This window comes from Ovis aries, chromosome 25, assembly GCF_016772045.2.
Source record: "Ovis aries strain OAR_USU_Benz2616 breed Rambouillet chromosome 25, ARS-UI_Ramb_v3.0, whole genome shotgun sequence".
Taxonomy (NCBI): Eukaryota; Metazoa; Chordata; class Mammalia; order Artiodactyla; family Bovidae; genus Ovis; species Ovis aries.
In genome coordinates, this window is record NC_056078.1 from 41,963,621 (window position 1) to 41,983,821 (window position 20,201).

The 20,201-nt window shown below is 46.0% G+C and overlaps 1 protein-coding gene across 5 annotated transcripts in view; it reads right to left on the reverse strand.

Moving 5' to 3' along the window:
* ARHGAP22 (Rho GTPase activating protein 22) overlaps positions 1 to 20,201 on the reverse strand; it is a 192,379-nt gene that overhangs the window by 169,963 nt on the left and 2,215 nt on the right. For 4 of the 5 annotated variants that reach the window (XM_004021555.6, XM_012105509.5, XM_042241143.2 and 1 more), the window contains exons 2-3: positions 12,219 to 12,380; positions 11,673 to 11,838 (exon numbers count right to left, since the gene is read on the reverse strand). In XM_004021555.6, coding sequence (XP_004021604.3) covers positions 11,673 to 11,724 — 52 coding nt within the window. In that variant the 5' untranslated portion in view covers positions 11,725 to 11,838; positions 12,219 to 12,380. The remainder of the gene's footprint in view (positions 1 to 11,672; positions 11,839 to 12,218; positions 12,381 to 20,201) is intronic. The other variant, XM_042241142.2, reaches the window with a different exon arrangement.

Sequence of the window (20,201 nt, forward strand, 5' to 3'; positions counted from 1 at the left end):
AACTCTGGAGCTCAGAGAAAGGTGGACGATGGCCAGAGATGGCACCATGGCAGCTAACATGGGGCCTATTCTCTTCTTTGCAGTGGGCATGTGAATCAGGTGTCAAGAGTCCAGAGGTGCCTGACCAGGCACTTCTGCTGAGGACGGGCCTGCCTTCTCAGCCCTGTATGCATACAGCCTTAGAAGAGGCCCCGCCATGGCAAGGAGCACCCCGTGCCTGGGGGCAACATTTCCCTGACGATCGTTGTTACCGTCACTATTATTCCAGCAGTTACTCTTTCTGACCACCCGCCTGGTACCATCACCACTGTTCACACACAACACCAACCAAAGGCCGCTTGCCAATCCTGTCTTAAGAGGAAAGTGAGGCTCAGAGGCGATATGTTATGGGTACCACATCACCGGCTACCAGGGGTTAAGCTGGTGTCTCGACCCCGCCTGCCAGGGTGTATAATATTAGATGGCCCTCATCTTGAAATTATCCCACTTTGAAATTATTTCACCAATCTTGGATATTCTGTCCACTTTTTTAATTCTTTTTTTCCTTTGCATTCAGTTTGAATTTTCTATTGACAAATTTTCAAATCCACTAATTATTTCCTTAGCGGTGTCCACTCCACTGGTGAGCCCATCAAAAGCATTCTTCATTTCTGTTGCAGTCATTTTTTATTTACAGAGTTTCTTTTGTATTCTTTCTTAGAATTTCCATCTCTCTGCTTAGATTAGTCATCTGTTCTTACATGGTGACTACCTCTTCTATTAGCACCCTTAACATACTAATCATAGTTACTTTAAATTATCTAACTGGTAATCCCCAGATTGCCGCCATATCTTGGCTGTTATTTTCTGAACTCCCCTGTGACTCTAGACTAGGGCAGTGGTTTGCTCTGTGACTTCAGTTCTCTGATGGGGAGAAGGAGTCACTGATTTTAAGTTCATTCAGTTTCCTCCTTGCTGTAAGGGTGGGAGTGATTATGTCTAAGCTTTCTACATATCAAAGGTAAAACCAGAAACCTGGGTCTTTACATTTTAATAGCTGCTGCATAATGACTATTCTTAACTTTTTCTGCATCCCCCACCTCCCCATCCCTAGATAATCCTGATTCCCCTCCCAGAGGCCTGTGATCCACATGAAAGATTTCAGAGAACAGCTTGCTTTAGCCCCTCCCATTAGATTAGTGGCCCATCATCATCTCCCCTTTATAGTGAGGAACCCAAGTGGAGAGATTATATCATTGGAGTAAGATCATGGAGCGAGTAATTGGTGCAACCAAGATTTTACACCTAGGTCTGGCTTTCTGGCTTTCTTTAAAGACTGTACTTGTCTTTGCAGAACTGGCAAAATGATGCCAGTGTCAGGGTGGGAGGGTTGACTTTCCCCATTCACTGGACAGTTAACAAGGACTGGATCATGACACAGGGCTAAGAAGAGGAGGGGTAAGAAGCTGTCTGGGTAGAGGAGAGAAATGGTTTCTTATGTTGGAAGGCAGAGAAGGGGAACAAAATGCTACTTTAAGTATAGTGATTTACAATGTTGTATTCATTTTAATGTACTATTTACCATAGCCAGTCATGGAAGCAACCTAAACGTCCACCAACAGATGGCATTTGAATGGATGACACATGAATGGATAAAAAAGACGTGGCGCGCATGTGCGCGCGTGCACACACACACACACACACACACACGCACACACACTGGAATATTACTGAGCCATCAAAAAAGAATGAAAACAGTTAACCAGCTGAACACTAGGCTGAGCTGGTCTTTGGGATGCACAGACTCTTAGATGGTATTTAGGGAAGGTATCAGAGAAAGTCAATGCTATGAGCATCTCTGTCTCCATATTAGTCTTCACCTTCTACTCAGGCCACCAGGATGCTGCTATGGCAACTGGCTGGCAGTCTTACATGCCAACCATTAAACATGCTGAGAGAAGCCCATTTGCACCACTAACCCAGTCACACTTTGGGAAGCTGATGGACACACGCTGCAGATGCGGGCAGGGGACCCGATGGCCGTGGCAAAGGGTGCAGAGGCTCAGCTTCACGTGAGTGGCAGCGGGGCCAGCTCGGATCTGGGCTGAGCCCTGCCTCTCCTGCACAGTAGCGCTGTGCCCTTGGGAGTCACCAGATTTCCTGAATCTCAGCTTCCTCATCTGGCCAACAGGGAGAGCTGTTCCACCCCCACAGAGCTGGGGCAGTGGTAAACAAGACCCAGGGGAGTGCGAGAGAGCCCTGAGCCCCCGTGTGGTTTGCCATTTCGCAATCACTCTCAGGGTCGAGTCATTTCTCCCAAATGTGCAGGAACAGAAATCAGCGTAAGAAGCTGCTTCCCTAAGGAAGCCCCTGACTCAGCCTCTGTGGTTCTGTTGCTGGGGGTGGTAAGCGTGGGCTTCCACTTGGCTCCAAGAGGCAGGGTGTCTGGCAGTTTCCCTCTAGATACTGGCTGAGGGTGCTGCCCAGCCTCTCCTCAGCCTCCTTGTTCCTGGGGCACAGATGCCTCAGCTCAGAGTCCAGGAAAGCAAGAGGGTTCTTCTCTGCTGTCATGGGCTGAACTGTGATCCCCACCCCACATGTATATGCTGAAGTCCTGACCCGCAGCACCTCACAGTGTGACTGTGCTTGGACACGAGGTCTTTAAAGGGGTGACTGAGTTACAAATGAGTCATTAACAGGGGTCCTATTCCAACCATCACTAGAGTGCTCAGAAGAGATCAGGACACGAATTTGCACAGAGAAAGGCCATACGAAAACACGGGAGGAGGTGGCAGCCAAGGAGAGAGGCCTCGGAAGAAACCGGACCTGCCGAAGCCTTGATATCAGACTTTAATCCTCCAGAATCATGAGAAAATCAGCTGCTGTTGTTTTAGCTGCCCAGCCTGCCACCCCTTGTTCTGGAGCTTGAGCACACTAATCACAGTTGCCCTTCCTCCTCACTGGGAGTGAGAGGCATTCCACACTCTTCTTAGGGTTCCTGCAAAAGTTGGTCCATTGCTGATGGCACGACCTTGATAATGTCCTTCAGACAGGCCCTCCCTCATTCCGTGTCTCACCCCCATCCCCTCATTCCTGCTTCCTGGCATCATCTTCCAAATAAACCACCTGCGCCCAAGTCCTTGGGCTCTGCTTTTGGGGAAGACAGATGTGGTCACAGCATCAGGGTGACTGGAGCTTTAGCTTAATTCTGAGAGTTCCTCTGGCATGAAGGGCCAGAGTGGGTGGGGGGACAGTCAGAGAAGCTGCCCTCTGTGTACACAGTGCCACCACCCCTACCAGCTCAGTCTCCAGGAAGCTGATCACTTCCGAAGCCAATCAGACCTTTGGTTGAATGCTGTCCAGTTGCCTGTGGATAGAGAGGCCCCAGTGTGGTGTGTATGGTACTGGGTGCAGGGCAGGTCCCATGGGTCATTGCCTGCATGAAGCTGGGGGGAAGGTGTCTCTCTCCACTCAGAGGCATTGTCCAGAGCAGCCCACAGGGCACACCTGATGGACGGATGGATACATGATGAGATGGGACAGTAAGGGACAGAGAACGCTAGAAGGGCCAGTCAGGCGTGGCACCAAGCAGCCCTCCCCATACCTGTCCCTTCTTCTGTCCCCTCCCAAGAGTGGCGCCTCCTCCCTCCCAGATGCCCAAGCCAGAAGGTTAGGCCTTGGCTTTGCTCCTTCCTCCCCCCGCCCCCGCCCCCCAGCTTCCGCAGGAGCCAGACACCCAGCTCCGTAGAGCTCACCTTCTTAGGCTGTTTTGTCACCACCGTCACTGTTGGCCCAGCATCTCGTCAGCCCCTCCCAGAACTGCTGAAATGTCTCCCTGCCTTAGCCTCTTCTCCCCTGCTCATCACTTCCCTTCCCAGAGTCATCCTGCTAGAATCTTAGCATGGCTTCACACCTTTCATTGGCTTCCCATATTCAAAACCAGAGAATAAGAACCCATGATGGCTTTCTAATGCAACCTGGCAAGACTGAGGGACATGTTCCAGGGTTCCCTTTCTTGTATGTTTCCTACAGGCTGGGCTTCAGGGAGATTCCTGGGGGATCTGAGAGGCTGAAAAGGAAGCATCAGCCATTCTGTAGCCCATGGGCACTGTTGCTGATAAGCTGGCTCACCTCATTGGGAGGAAGCAGCAGCTGGACCTGCCACCGTCCCACCTTTCTCTTAGTTGCTCTGACGCCTGGGCCACGCATGTGTTTAGCTCTGTGACAAAGGGCTGGAATTCTGCAGAAGAATTTTGCAGCACCAAAACCAGCTGCATAGACACCCACAATGCCATCCCTGTCTAGCACTTTTCTTGTCCGTCTTTTTTCTCCATCATCTCTTGAGCCCACTGTCCCTTTCATAGTTACTGACTTGGATCCTCAAGCAGGCCACCTGAGCTCCATTCATCTTCTCTCCCTGCTATGTGCTCATTCATTCAACAGTTACTAAGCATATACTGTGTCAGACATCATTCTAGGCACTGTGAAAACAGCTCTAATATTAACCTTACTTTCCCTCCCTACTCTAAGTGTGCTTAAATAGTAACCAGAGGGGTAGTGGTAATAGAGCCTGTATCTTGATGGGAGAGGGGAGACAGACCAGAGATGAAATAAGTAAGCAGAGGCGGGGCTTCCAACTATGTCTGAATGATGAGGTCAGCAAATCCTCTTCTCCAAATGCAACTGTGAGTCTGGACAAAACTGACGAACCATTTCCATACTCTGAAACTGACCGAAGGAATGCAGCAATCTGAAAATCACTTATGCTTGGAAGATTGCTCTACTTTAGACAAGAGCAGTGAGAGCCTGTGGAGTTCTTACCAAGGGGTGCTTCTATCCCACTTTCCCCAGCTCGGTCCTCAACAGAGTTTCTGCCAGGGTGGGACACACCATGGGGACCAGCAACTCTGCTGATGAAGCCAAAAGCAGCTCATCCAATTTTGAGCCGTGGGCGATGCCGACACCCAGAGGCACTGTCAGTGGGATAGACGATCTTGGCAGCAAGGGAACGGGGAGAGCTAAGACTGTGCCTGGGTTTGCAGTCATTGCTGCAGCCATTAGGCTGCATGTGTGCACAGCTGCGACCAGAGAGGGCTTAGGGCACCCATATCCTCCTGCCAACCCCAAGACTGTGGGCATGTGCAGAGGTCACGTGACGAGTCCAGGGCAAACGTGAAGACTTGAAAGCAATCTGAACTCTGACAGCATCTCCCTGCCTCCTGCATATCTGTTAGCAGAGGATGGGAGCTCTGCTGGCTTAGTGTTTGCACAGTATCTGTCTAATCATTGGCTGACTACTGAATTACACAGAAACAGGGGTGACCCTTCTAGGAAGCCAAGTTTAAAAATAAAAGGGAGAATAAAACACAAATAAAACCAGAGATATTAGTGAGTACATACTGTGGGCGGAGACAGATTTAACAGACTTGTCCTAGGCAAGTTACCAAACAATTCAACAACAACGTTTAGATGAATAAATTATCATTCTGAGTTCCTACAATACGTTACCAAATGCTCAGTTTTTAATTAACAAGTTATGAGATGTACAAAGGAAAAGGGAAGTGTGACCCATACTTAGGAAAGAAGCAACAGAAACTCTGAATATTCCCAGATTTTTGTATTCAGAATAGAAATACTTCAAAAAATATCTATGTAAATACATTTAAAGAACTAAAGGAAACATGTTTAAAGAACTAAAAGGATGCACAATAACAATGAATCAGCATATTGGGAATCTCAGTGAGATAGAAAATATATTAAAAAAAAACACATGAAAATTTTTGAGTTGAAAGTCCAATAACCGAAATGAAAAATTCACTAAACGGGCTCAACAGATCTGAAGGAAGGAAGAATACGAGAACATTAGGACAGAACTACAGAGCTGTCTGGAGAATATAGAGAAACACAGACAGGAAAAAGAACAGACATGTAGAAATCTGTCAAGTCCCAGCAAACATGCCAACGTCTGTGCAATGCAAGTTCTAGAGGCAGACAAAAGAGGGAAATAGAAAAATCATTTAAAAAGAATAATGGCTGAAAACTTGCCAAATGTGATGAAAAAATATCAGTTTTCACATGTAACCAACTTTAGAAATCCCAAGCAGGTTTTAAATACAAAGCGATAAACAGTCCAATACTTTAGAATTCAATGCTGAAAGATAAAGAAAAAACCTTGAAAGCAGCAAGAGAAAAATGACTCATGACAGGGAGGGGGACGTCAACATGATTAACAGCTGACTTCTCACCAGAAACAACGAGGCTGGAAGTAGAAGTCCGTATTCAAAGGGCTGAAAAATAAAAGCCGCTAACTAGAAGTTCATATCCCAATAGCTATCCTACAGAAACCAAGGCAGAATTAAGACATTCCCAGATCAACACTCACTAACAGAATTCCATGCTGGCAGACCTGCCGTATAAGAAACACTAAAGGAATTCTTCAGCCTGAAAGGAAGCAACAGCAGGTGGTAACCAGAATCCAAAGGAAGAGATGAAGCACACAGGAGACCATAAATATGTGAATTAATATGAAAGACTCTATAAGCATATTTTTCTCATTTCTTCTCTTGGCATCTTTTAAAGACAAGTGTGTATAAGGCAATAATTATAAGAGTGTCTTTGGGGCTTATAATACATAGAGGTAATACAGGAGAGAGGAAACAGAACTATCTTGGAGCAAAGTTTTTATATTTTATTGGAATTAAATATTACTCTGAAGTAGATTAAGATAAAATGCGTATTGCAATCCTTAGAGCAAACAGTAAGAAAATGGCACAAAAATATAGCCAAAAAAATCGATAAAAAGTAGTATACTAGAAAAATCTAATACCAAGAAGATTACAAACGAGGAGCAGAGGAACAAAAATAGAGGAGATAAATAGAAAACAAATCACAAAACGGAAAATGTAAACTCAAGTATATCAGTAATTGCATTAAACGCGAGTGGTCTAAACACCCCCATTCAAAGGGCAAAGGTTGTCTTCATGAAATAGCAAGATCCAATTATATGCTCTCTGTAAGAGATTCACTGTAGATTCAGTGATACAAACTGGTTGAAAGGAAAAGGATGGAAAAAGATATGCTGTGCAACAGGAACCATGAGATAGCTGGAGCCAGCAATAATATAAAATAAAATAGACTTTACGAAATGAAACATTACAACAAAGAGGAGCATTTTATAATGATAAAAGTTGAATACATCAGGAAACCGTAACAATTAATAACATACACAGACTTAGCAAAACAGCCTCAAAATACAGGAAGCAAAAAAATGAGAGCAGACAGTTGAATAGTAAGAGTTGGTGAATTCCCTACACCGATAGTCATAATATCAACAACGCCATTCATTCTCATCTCAGTGAACGACAGAGCAACTGGATGGAATATCAGCAATGATCTGGAAGGCCTGGACAACACTATTAACCAGTTTGACCAAATTGATATATATATAGGACACTCCCCCACAATGACAGTGGAATGTACATCATTTTCATATACATATGGAACATCCTTCAGGATATGCCCTAAAATAATAAATCAACTGGTGAACAGATAAAAATATACACATCCATACAATGGAGTATTTTCAGCTAAAAGGGAACAACTGCTGATCCACAGAAGAACGTGAATGGACTTCAGAACCCTGATGCTTAAGGAAAGAAGCCTAATGCAGAAGACTGCAAAGTATTCCCTTTTCATAAAATGCACAGAAAAGGCAAGTTTATAGAGACAGAAAGCAGAGCAATGGTTTCCCAGGCTGGGGGCGGGAGTGGGATTAACTGCAAATAGTCAGGAGGAAATTGTTCTATGCCATGGAAATGTCTAGAACTGGATTATGGTGATAGGTGCATAGCTCTATAAATTTACCAAAAAGTATTTAATTGTACACTTAGAATGAATGAATTTTATGCTATGTAACCTACATGCCCATAAACTGTGGAAACACAGAAATCTATGAGATAATAACAGATGCTATGAAGAAGAGCAAAGCGAAGACGGGTAGGAAGGTCAGGGTGGGATTCAGTTTGTGTAGCCATTGGTGTGCGGTTTGCCAAATATTCCCAGTGCTCCCTTCCACACGTGTAGCTGGACTGTGCTTCCTGGGCCCCTTGTGGTTAGCCGGAGCGAGGAGTTATGAGTGGAGGGCGCCCTGTGCGACTTTCAGACTGAGGATTTCATTGCTGACGTGAGACCCTTCTAGAGCTCGATGTCTCTCTCTGCCATCTGGTCTGGCCACCAGCACCACTGGAGATAAAGGCTGTCCCATTAGCCTGGGCCTTTGAGTTACTGTGATGGGCAGACGACCTGTGACCCAGTTATGGTGTAACCTACCCCATCGTGACACAGGCATGCAGTCAGTGAAAGCCTCCAGAGAAGGTGATATTTGGGTAAAAATCTGAGAAGTGAGTTTGCAAGTCATGTGGATATCTGAGGAGGAAGGGTGCTCCAGAGAGATGCTAGAACACAGCAAAGAGCTGGTATGTTCGAGGAATAGTGAGGAGGCTGGTGTTGCTGGTGCCAGGCAAATGGGCTACGTAGGAGAGGATGCGGTGAGTAACGCTGGGCCAGGCGGAAGTGTGACATGGAAATTCACTGGGGTGTGTTGAGTGAACGACAGATCTAATCTGATTGGGTTTAAATGCCTTGTTCCATTTGTAATATTGAGAAGAGACGGACAGGCCATGGGTAGACTCAGGAAGACCAGTGAGGGGACCTTTGCAAGAACCCAGCTGAGAGCTGAATTCATGCCCAGCTGCCATGTCATTCTTCCTGTAACGATTCCGATCAGTCCTGTTTACAGCTTTCAATAGCTCCCTACCTCCCATGAGAAAGAGCCCAAGTTTCTCAAACTGACATCAAGCTACCTTTCCCCTTGCATCGCCCACCACTCCCCTTCCTAGCACTTCAGCTCCCCTCTCTCTGAGTGTCCTGTTCTCCCAGGACATAGTCTTGCCTTCCCACCTGGGTTCTTGTGGTCTCCTCCAAACCCTGTATCACTGCAGGGAGGGGTAATGGTATGCTCCAGAGGAAGGACAAGTCTGCAAAGCCACAGAGTGGGAAAGGCCTGGGGAAGGGGTGTGACGGAGGATGCCCATTCCAAGCTGCCCCCGGCCTTGGTCCTGAAGGTCAGACTGCGGGCCTGGGAAGTGGGGACCTGTAGGAATGGCTAGATTCAGGCCTGCCTTCTTCACTGTGGACTCTCTGGCCTGGTATGAGCAGAGGCCATCATCTTGCTTCCCACTGTGATTCAGATGCCCAGTGGCTATTCATGGAGGGTCAGCTAAAAGAAGTCACCAGTCCTTGAGAGAGAACCAGGCAGCTCAGCGAGCAGATATTTGGGACATTGGAAGCGAAGAGACTGCAGCTGGTCTGACCAAGCAAGACGGCGGCACAGGGATAGGTCACAAGAGGTAGATTTAAGGGTGATGCCCATGCCTGGGTGAGAGTTTTAGCACAGGGTCCCCCAGGAGAAAGGCCAAGACTTGTGTAGAAGCCAGCCTCCGGCTTCCTGCTGCCCGGCAGGTCCTCAACTTGACATAATTATGGGCAAAACGATTCAGTGAAGTACAGCAGCCCAGTTTAACCCCGAAGAATCTTCTGTTTGCCCTAGTTTTCTGAAAATTTCGGTTAAAAGCAAGCTCAAGTTCCCCAACAATTTCCTCTAGAATGTATCCAGGTGAGAGAGAGAAAAAAGGAGGGTCAGAGAAAGACAGGCAGACAGATAGAGATCAACAGGGAGAGGGAGAAGAGACAGGGCTGATTTAGAAAGACCAGGGATGGGGGGCGGAATGTGTCCCCCGTGTTGGACGACTCTCCTGTCCTTTCCAAAGCCTTCCTGAGAATAACATTGCTGCTCCTTTTATACGAAGCTGACAAGCTGTGGTCAGATAATACTTTAGAAATTAATTCAATCTGAAGGAATAAAGTTCTGATGCATGCTATAATATGGGTAAACCTCAAAAGCATTACACCAAGTCAAAGAAGCCAGACATGAAAGGACACACACTGTATGATGCCATTGATAAGAAATATCCAGACTAGGTAATTCCACAAAGAGAGAAAGCAGACTCGTGGTTGCCAGGGCTGGGGAAGGTGGGAAGCAGCTCTTTCACGTGGATGGGTTTTTCTGGGGGGAGGTTATGAAAATGTTTTGGAACTAGAGAGAGGTGATGGTTGTGGGACATCTGGAAATTGCCACTGAATTAATTATTCACTTTAAAATGGTTAATTTTAAATGAAGTTCATCACAAGAAAAAATTAAATTCTTTAAATTTAGGTATCTTGTGCAAGAGTTCATTTGCCCTTTTCTGAAAGAGTCAGCATCCTCTGAAGGCAGTGACATTCGCCACAGCATGTAAATCTGACAGCTGGAACCTTTCAAAAAAGTAAGTTTGTGGTAAGTTTGTGTTTGCCTCAGTCTTCAACAATTTCAGTTAAAAGCAAGCTCAAGTCCCCCAGTAATGTCCTCTAGAAAGTACCAGGGTGAGAGGGATGATCCCATAAACCCATCTGGAAAAATATCTGGAGATTTTACAGCACCCCCCTACCCCCGACCCAAGGCATTAGGCTGCAACAGAGGTCAAGGCTGATCTCAGCTGCTCCCCACCCCCTACCGTAAAAAGGAAGCTCCAGAGGAGTTAAACATGTGACAAGGACCTATAGCATGTGTCCAGCCCCGTGAGATCCTGGGGACCTGGCTCTGTGAACACAGGGCTCGATTCCGCATCCCTGTGGACCCCTGTGCAGACCGCAGCGAAGGCCGCCGTGTGATCTGGGGCCTCTCGGGCTCCTCCTGGCGGCCTGGCTGCACGCTAAGTTTACCTGGCAGCTGCTGATGCCCACAACCCGCCCCACACCAGTGAAGCCTGGTCTCCAGCATTCAAGCATGCCTGGGGAGGGACTTCCCTGGGGTGCTGCACGTCCACTGCAGGGGACATGAGTTCAGTCCCTGGGTGGGGAACTAAGATTTCCACTCTGTACTATGCAAAGCGCCGCCACCCACCCCCCCCCGCCCCCCCAACAAATGCCTGGGGATTTTTAAGAACTCCGGCAAGATTCTGACATAGAGCCAGGTTGCGTGCCACCGACTGTGCCTCTCTGCCTAGCGTCTGGGATTTCGATCGTCACCTGAGGGCACCGAGGCCCAGAGAACAAGCGATGTCTCCGCACAAGCCCTCAGCCAGCCAGGCACGACTCTCCCACCAGCCAGCGCTTGTATGCCTGCCCAGCGGTCGCCCCACTTTGTCTCAGTTATCCCTGGGACAGCCTATTGAAGACTACTGAACCGTCCTTGCTGTTTCTGAATGAACTGCTGGGCTTGACTGCTTCCAAGCAAGATACAGGGCAGCGTCAGGATGCACAGCCTTCCCTGTGATGAGTTTTTGCACCTGTGGCCTGTGGGCAGAGATTCTCACAGAATCTGACTGTCATCAGAGTGCTGAGCTGCTGGAGCCAGGGCCCCTGACAGCCGTGGTCACGTTGAAGGCTCTATTTTTCAGGCAGACGTGAACCCACTCCTGAGTTCAGGGGTCAGGGCTAGGCCACCAGTCAGTGCCCAGGCCTGACCACAGACACCCCTAGGTGCTTTCTGTCAGCTTGTAAGACCGAGATAGCTCCTTTGGGTGGCCTCATCCCCCAAGCAAGAAGCTAAGAACAAAGGTAATCATACTCCACATAGAATAAAATCAACTTCTTACCGAAATATCTGCCTGCAAATGTTCTTCTTTTGCTGGAAGCTGTCGGCAACATGACGGAGCTGGCAGACTGTGTGCAAGTTTTCTTGTATATCGTTTTTATAAAGAACCAACCACATCCTCAAGCAGACAGGCTAATTCCTGTTTTCCAATAATAGGAGATCAGCATCTATAGAAAAGAAATATATTTAGAATGCCCTTTATCTGCTGCTTTCTTGGATTTCAAACAAGAAGCTTCTCTATGAGGAATTAGTCCTTTAAATGCAAGTGTCCTAGGGATTGTGGAATGGCCTTGGGCAAGTCACAGACCACTGGGTATCAGTTCCTCAAATCTGCAAAATGGGAACAAAGATGAATCACACCTCAGAGCGAATGGAGGGTCAATAAGATGTTGGGTATAAAATGGCAAAGCCCTCCACACACGTCAGATATATCTAATCTTTCCAACCAGCTGGCCTCGATTTAAAAGGAGATGTGTTTTCCAGAGAGCTTCAGAAACAGCTACAAACAGTAACCCGCAAGCGTGAACTGTGATTCCCAAACCCTCACCTCGTGTGCACAGCAGTCCTGTTAGTGGGCAGACGAAGGACACGGACCCCACACCCAGATGGGGAACAAAGCCCCAGTGGCACCCGCGGCAGACCCTCGCCCTGGCACACTGCTGCTCATTCTAAGTCTGGAAATTCAGCAGCAGCATCGCATGTTTCATAGCTGCGGAAAATGACAAAGAAAAAGCCTGATTAGAAAATAGCCAAGTGACGTTTACGTAGCCCTCAACATCACTGACACGGTGGTGTTGGCAACCGCAGGAAAGGCAGGGGGCATGTCATCCTATTTAAATACGCAGGGAGTTTACCCAGACTGAGCGCAACTCCTGGGGGCAGGGGCAGCCACCAGAGCGCTCTCTCGACCCCCTTTCTTGTCTCCTTTGCTCCCCTGCCTCTGCTGTGTTGAATTTGCTTCATGTTTGTGATTATAGAACCAATCACTGTTTCTTTTTAAGGTTTTTTTAATATGAGCCATTAAAAAATTTATTTTATTGAACTTGTTACAATACTGGTTTTGTTTTTTGGCCTTGAGGCATGTAGGGTCTTAGCTCCCTGTTCAGAGATGGAACCCACAACCCCTGCATTGGAAGGCAAAGTCTTAACCACGGGACTGCTAGGGCGGCCCCCCAGTCACTGTTACACAGATGGAACGCAGCCCGCGCTCACTGTGGGTGTGACTCTTCCACTCCGGGACTGCGGGCTGCTGCACAGCACTCAGCAGGCTGCACCGGGGCCAGGCCACCTTGCTCCATGCCTTGGTGACCAGGCCCAGCTCCCGCTTCCGGTGTTCTCAGGAGAACACAGGGACAGCTCAGTAGAGGGGCCAAGCTTGTTCCAGGGACTGACCTGGGGAAGCTGGGCACAGAAGCTGGTGGGTGAGAGCGAAACTGCTGAAAGAGAACAATGAAGCCCCAGCCGGAGACGGCAGCATGTCCCTGGGACCAAGTGAACAGTGGTTTGGCTTGCAGAGGGAAGTCAGGGCAAAGAGCAGAGTGAGAAGAGAGATGGAGCCCAGAGTAGAGAGGCAGTGGCAGGGCAAAGCCGAGGAACCAGAGGAGAACCTTGGAACCGGGACAGCCCTCAGAGGACTTGGGGACAGAGTGACATCTCTTCACACCTCTGAGCGCACAAGGCTGGGAAGGTGATGGAGGGGGTGTGGAGTGAGAGGAAGACGCCCATTGCATGACCTGGTGTAGTAGTGGCTTTAGAATTAAAAACTCTGGGTTTGTGTCCAGGTCCAGTTTTTTTTTTTTTAAGTAGTGTAAATATGGACATGTGGCTGAAATAGGGCTACCAGACTTAGCAAATAAAAGTATAGAATGCTCTGTTATATAGTATACATGTGCTACAAATATTTCAAGGGACATAACATCTACTATAAAGGTACTGTTGCTATTCATTGTTAGTAACTGATCTAAATTCTGATTTAACTCTGTGACCTATATTTTATCTAGGTCTTCTCGCATATGCAACCATATGTCTTCTGAGTCCATTTCTAGACTCATCCAAAAGAGGATGACTAGGTAAGATTCTTTCAGTTGCTGGAAACAAAAAGGACAATTAAAATTGGCTTAGAAGATAAGAGGAGTATTTTGGCTTCTTTATTGAGAAGGTGCCCATGGTACGGACTTCAGGTACGGCTAGATCCAGCAGTTCGACAATGTCAACCGAGTCAGACTCTCCCTCCGCCCCTGTTCTCTCGTTTGCTTCCTGAGGTGTCTGCTTCATCTTCATCAAGGCTGCCTTATTAAAAATGCCAGAGTGGAGGCCAAAGTGGCGGAATGGAAGGACCTGAAGCACACCTCCTCCCACAAAAACATCAAAAATACATCTACGTGCAGAACAGTTTTCACAGAGTACTCACTGAACACTGGCAGAAGACCTCACAAAACCAAAGCTGCAGAAAGATCACCATATAACTAGGCAGAACAGAAGAAGAAGAAGGGATTGGGATGGGACCTGTGTACCTGGAAGGGAGCTGGGGAAGAGGACTTGACTTGGCTGCACAGACAGATGGAAGGGCCTGGGGTGTGGTGCAGACTGCAACTGGGGCTGTATGCGGTACGGATCCTGGGCGCACCATAGGAGCCCCGCTGTCACACTTGTGAATGGAGGGGGCACTTGGCCCTGCCATACCAGCCTTGTTTCGGCATGCTCGGAGCAGGCACGGCTCTCCCATCAGAGGCTCTGGGAGCACGTCAGTGCAGGCAGACTGCCCACATATGGAGGCAGGGCTGAAATCTGAGCCAGTTGCCCATGGGTGCACAGCTTGGAAACTGGGGATGAAGGCTGAGTGGACTTCCTGTGGCTGCCTGCGAGATTTAGGCGGAAATGAGAGAGCGCAGCACCTGCGAGACATCCACGCGGATTCCTGGCACACCCCTGGCTGGGGCGGGTCTCCTATCAGCAGTGGTGGGGTTTCCAGGGTACACTTCCTCAGAGAAGGGGCCGAGGACTGGGCTGATTCCCAGCATCACCATGGAGCGCCTGGGTGCACGACTGTGGTGGGCGCTGGTGGACCTGCACCAGTGGCTTTCTCAGCACAGCGTCTGAGGGACACCTGGGCAGAAGGTCTGTATTCTCATGGCTGAAGCGGGGCTGAGAGCAGCGCCAACAACCGTGTGCTCTGTAAGCACACACGAGTGGCGGATGACGTCACAGGGCACCTGTCCCAGTGGGCAGCTCCAACCGTGCGCTTTGTAAGCACACACGAGTGGCGGATGACGTCACAGGGCACCTGTCCCAGTGGGCAGCTCCAACCGTGCGCTCTGTAAGCACACACGAGTGGCGGATGACGTCACAGGGCACCTGTCCCAGTGGGCAGCTCCAACCGTGCGCTCTGTAAGCACACACGAGTGGCGGATGACGTCACAGGGCACCTGTCCCAGTGGGCAGCTCCTGCGGAGGGATACTCAGTGGCTCCACCCCCAGCAGGCCTCCAGTCCCAGTTATCTCACACTACAGCTGAGAACTGGATCTGGGGGCTTCTAATTCAACAACTGGGGAGCAGACTCTGCCCTAATGGGCAAAGAGGAGGCCCCACTCAACATCCAGTGCAAACTCTGTTCACAAAGCACCAATCGTATCCCCCGCCAAGGCGACAAAGACCAGCACACCCTAAGGAAAAGACATGGCAAGCATCCATACCAAAAGCAGCCCTTGCACCAAAAGTATCAGACTCATGCAGGCGACACTCCCATATAAAAATAGCCCTTCAAGACCACAGTAGATAACTGTTTTTCCTAAGTTCAGAGTCAGGGAAATATAAGAAAAACAAGGAGAGGAAGTACCCCAATAAAAGAACAAGAAGGAAACAATGAAATAGGCCTTTCCAGTCTACCAGACCCTGAGCTCAAAAGAGGGTAAGAAAAATGCTGGAAGGATTAAGAAAAGCTGTTGGTAGAAATGTTGATCGCTGTAACAAGAAACTCGGAACTATAAAGAGGAGCCAATCAGAATTGGAAAATACAACCGCTAAGATAAAAACCAAGCTAAAGACGACAAATAGAAAGCTAAATAACGCAGAAGAATGGATAAGTGATCTGGAACACAGAAATGGAAATCACCCATTCAGAATAGCAGCTAGAAAGACAAATTAAAAAAAACACACAATATAGGAAACTCGTGGGATAATATAAAGTGTGCCAATCTACGCATAATAAGGGATTTCAGAAGGAGGAAAAAGAGAAAGGGGACTGAAAACAGCAGAAGTTAAGACAAAGGGAGGATTCTAAAGGCAGCAAAAGAAAAAAAAGAGTAACAAGGACATTATCACTGATTTCTCTGCTGCAGGACAGAAGGGTGTGGCAAGATGTATTCAAAGTCTTGAAAGGGAAAAACCTGCAACCTATATTGTCAGGATACTCTAACCAGCAAGATTATCACTTAGAACAGAAGAAGAAATAATGAATTTCTCAGGTAAGCAAAAACTAAAAGAATATAGCAATACTAAACCCGTTGTATTAATAAAAGAAATACTGAAAGTTCTTCTCTAAATAGAAAATAAGCAAAAATCTTCAGGAAAGAGAAAAATCAAATCAGGAAAAGCAAATATAAAAAAAGATTGTATAGAGATCACTTAAAAAGAAAGTACAGTACATAGATTTAAAAACTAAGAAATTTTATGAAAGTGATTATAACTACAAAGAACAGCAAAAGGATAACATGAAGATGTAAAATAGGACATTAAAATCATACAATGTGGGGAAAGAGAGTAAGAAAATTAAATTTTTTTAAAGAATGTGTTTGAGCTTATATGACTACCAGCATAAGCCAAATAGATATAGTAATGTGTTAACATACTTGAAAACCAGAATGACCATAAATAAAAACCATATAATAGATTCACAAAACTAAAAGGAACAGAACTCAAGCATAATGCAAAAGAAAACCATTCAACCACAAAGGAAAAGCAAAAAGAAAAGGAAAGGAACAAAGAAGAAATACAAAATCAACTGGAAAGCGAGGTTTAACATGGCAATAAGCGCACACCTATCAATAATTACCTTAAGAGCCAATGAGCTAAATGCTCCAAACAAAAGACAGAGTAGCAGTTGTGGTTTAGTCAATAAGTTGTTTTCTGATTCTTTTGGGACCCCGTGGACTGCAGCCCACCAGGCTCCTCTGTCCATGCGATCTCCCAGGCAAGAATACCAGCGTGGGTTGCATTTCATTTTCCAGGGGATCTTCCTGACCCAGGGATCGAAACCATGCCCCCTGCATTGGCAGGCAGATTCTTTACTACTGAGATACCTTGCATTCTTTACACTAACAATAAAATAGAGAAAGAAAAAGTATGAAAAAAAAAACCCTTTTAAAATTGCATAAAAAGTACTTAGGAATAACCCTGACCAAGGAGGTGGAAGACTTACATGCTGAAGCTATAAAACATCGATAAAGGAAACTGCAGCTGACTCAAAGAAATGGAAAAATAGCCCATGCTCTTGGACTGGAAGAATTAATATAGCTTAAATGGCCAGATTACCCAAAGCACTTTACAGATTTAAAGAGATCTGTATCAAGTTACCCATGAAATTTTTCACAGAACTAGAACAAATAATCCTAAAATGTATATTGAGTCACAAAAGACCCTGGATTACCAAAGCAATTCTGAGGAAAAAGAACTGAGCTGGAGGCATAACCCTCCCAGACTTCAGAGAACATTACAAAGCTACCGGAACCAAAAGAGCACAGCATTGGGACAAAAACAGACATATGGGTCCATGGAGCAGGACACAGAGCCCGGAAATGAACCCACACACCTACAGACAACCAATCTTTCACAAAGAGGCAAGAATAGACAGTGGAGAAAAGACAGTCTCTTCAGTAAGAGGTGCTGGTAAATGGGGAAGCTACATGTAAATGAACGAAATTAAAACAATCTAACACCATACACAAAAATAAACTCAAGATAGATTAAAGACCTACATGTAATACCAGACACTATAAACTCCTAGAGGAAAACTTAGAACACTCTTTGAAAGAAATTGCAGCAAGATTTTCTGATCTGTCTCCTACAGTAATGGAAATAAATGGAAAAATGAACAAGTTGGACCTAATTAGACTTAAAAGCTTTTGTATAGCAAAGGAAACAAAAAGACAACCTACAGCATAGGAGAAAATATTTGCAAATGATGAGCCCAACAAAGGATCAATTTCCAAAATATACAAACAGCTCATATATCTCAGTATTAAAGAAAACAAAACCCAAAATCTTAAAGATGGGCAGAAGATCTAAATAGACATTTCTCCAGAGAAGACATACAGATGGCCAGCAGGCACATGAAAAGGTGCTCAACATCACTAGCCATCAGAGAAATGCAAAGCAGAACTACAATGAGACACCACCCCACACTGGCCAGAAAGGCCATCATCCAAAAGTCTGTAAATAATAAATGCTGGAGAGAGTGTGAAGAAAAGGGAACCCTCCTGCATTGTTTGTGGGGATGTAAATTGGTACAGCCACCATGGAGAACAGTGCAGAGATTCCTTAAAAAGCTAAAAACAGAGCTAGCATATGGTCCAGCAATCTCATTCCTCAACAAATATCTGCAGAAAACTCTAACTGAAAAAGATACATGCTCTCTAACGTTCATAGCAGCACTAATTACATTAGCCAAGACATGGAAGTAACCTAAACACCCAATTACAGATGAATGGATAGAGAAAGCAGACAGGACTGTAAGCCTCTGCCTCCTCTGTGTCAAGTGCCCTGGGCAGGCCCCTGCCTCTCACTGCCCACCTGCATCATGAGTACAGGGGCATGATTGTACCATATATAATATGTATGTATCTCTAACATATATATATGAAGGAATATTACTTAGCCATAAAAATGAGCAACACAACATCATTTGCAACAACATGGATGGGCCTAGAGATTATCGTATTAGACAAAATAAGGCATAAAGAGAAACGTAATTTCATATGATATCACTTATATGTGGAATCTAAAATGATGCAAATGAATTTATATACAAAATAAAAGCAGACATAGAAAACACACTTATGGTTATTACCAAAAGGGAAAAGGTGGGGGGAAGGATAAATTAGAAATTTGGGAATAAGAGATACACACTGCTATATATAAAGCAGATAAAAGACAAGGTCCTACTGTATAGCACAGGGAACTATATTTGATATAGTGTATTAATCTATAATGGAAAAGAACCTGAAAAAGAAAACCTATGTATACATATGTGTGTATCCATGTACACAGAACTAGACCACTTTGCTGTACACCAGACACTAACACAACACCGCAAGCCAAGTATACTTCAATTAAGAAAGATGTCAGGGCAATTCAGCAGGAAAAGGATAGTCTTTTTCATAAATGACATTGGAAAAAAATAGACACAAGGAAAAGAATGAATATCATACACAAAAGCTAACACCAAATGAAGCCTAGCCCTGACATCTCCTTCTGCTTTAGTGACTATGCCAAAGCCTTTGACTGTGTGGATCACAACAAACTGGAAAATTCTTAAAGAGATGGGAATACCAGACCACCTGACCTGCCTCCTGAGAAATCTATTTGCAGCTCAAGAAGCAACAGTTAGAACCGAACATGGAACAACGGACTGGTTCCAATTTGGAAAAGGACTACATCAAGGCTGTATATTGTCACCCTGTTTATTTAACTTAAACGCAGAGTACATCATGCAAAATGCGAGGCTGGATGAGGCACCAGCTGGGATCAAGACTGCCAGGAGGAATATCAAAAACGTCAGACATGCAGATGACACCACCCTTATGGCAAAAAGCAAAGAGGAACTGAAGAGCCTCTTGGTGAAAGTGAAAGAGGAGAGTGAAAAAGCTGGCTTGAAACCCAGCATTCAAAAACAAAGATCATGGCATCTGGTCCCATCACTTCATGGCAAATAGATGGGGAAACAATGGAAACAGTGGAAACAGTGACAGATTATTTTTTGGGCTCCAAAGTCACTGCAGATGGTGACTGCAGCCATGAAATTAAAAGACGCTTGCTCATTGAAAGAAAAGCTATGACAAACCTAGACAGCGTATTAAAAAGCAGAGACATCACTTTGCTGAGAAAGGTCCGTCTAGTCAAAGCCATGGCTTTTCCAGGAGTCATGTATGAATGTGAGAGTTGGACCATAAAGGAGGCTGAGCACCAAAGAACTGATGCATTCTAACTGTGGTGTTGGAGAAGACTCCTGAGAGTCCCTTGGACTGCAGGAGATCAAGCCAGTCCATCCTAAAGGAGATCAGTCCTGAATTGGAAGGACTGATGCTAAAGTTGAAGCTCCAATACTTTGGCTACCTGATGAGAAGGACTGACTCATTGGAAAATTCCCTGATACTGGGAAAGACTGAAGGTGGGAGGAGAAGGGGATGACAGGATGAGATGGTCGGATGGCATCACCGACTCGATGGACATGAGTTTTAGCAAGCTCCAGGAGTTGGTGATGGATGGGAAGCCTGGCATGCTGCAGTCCATCGGGTCTCAAAGAGTCAGACACGA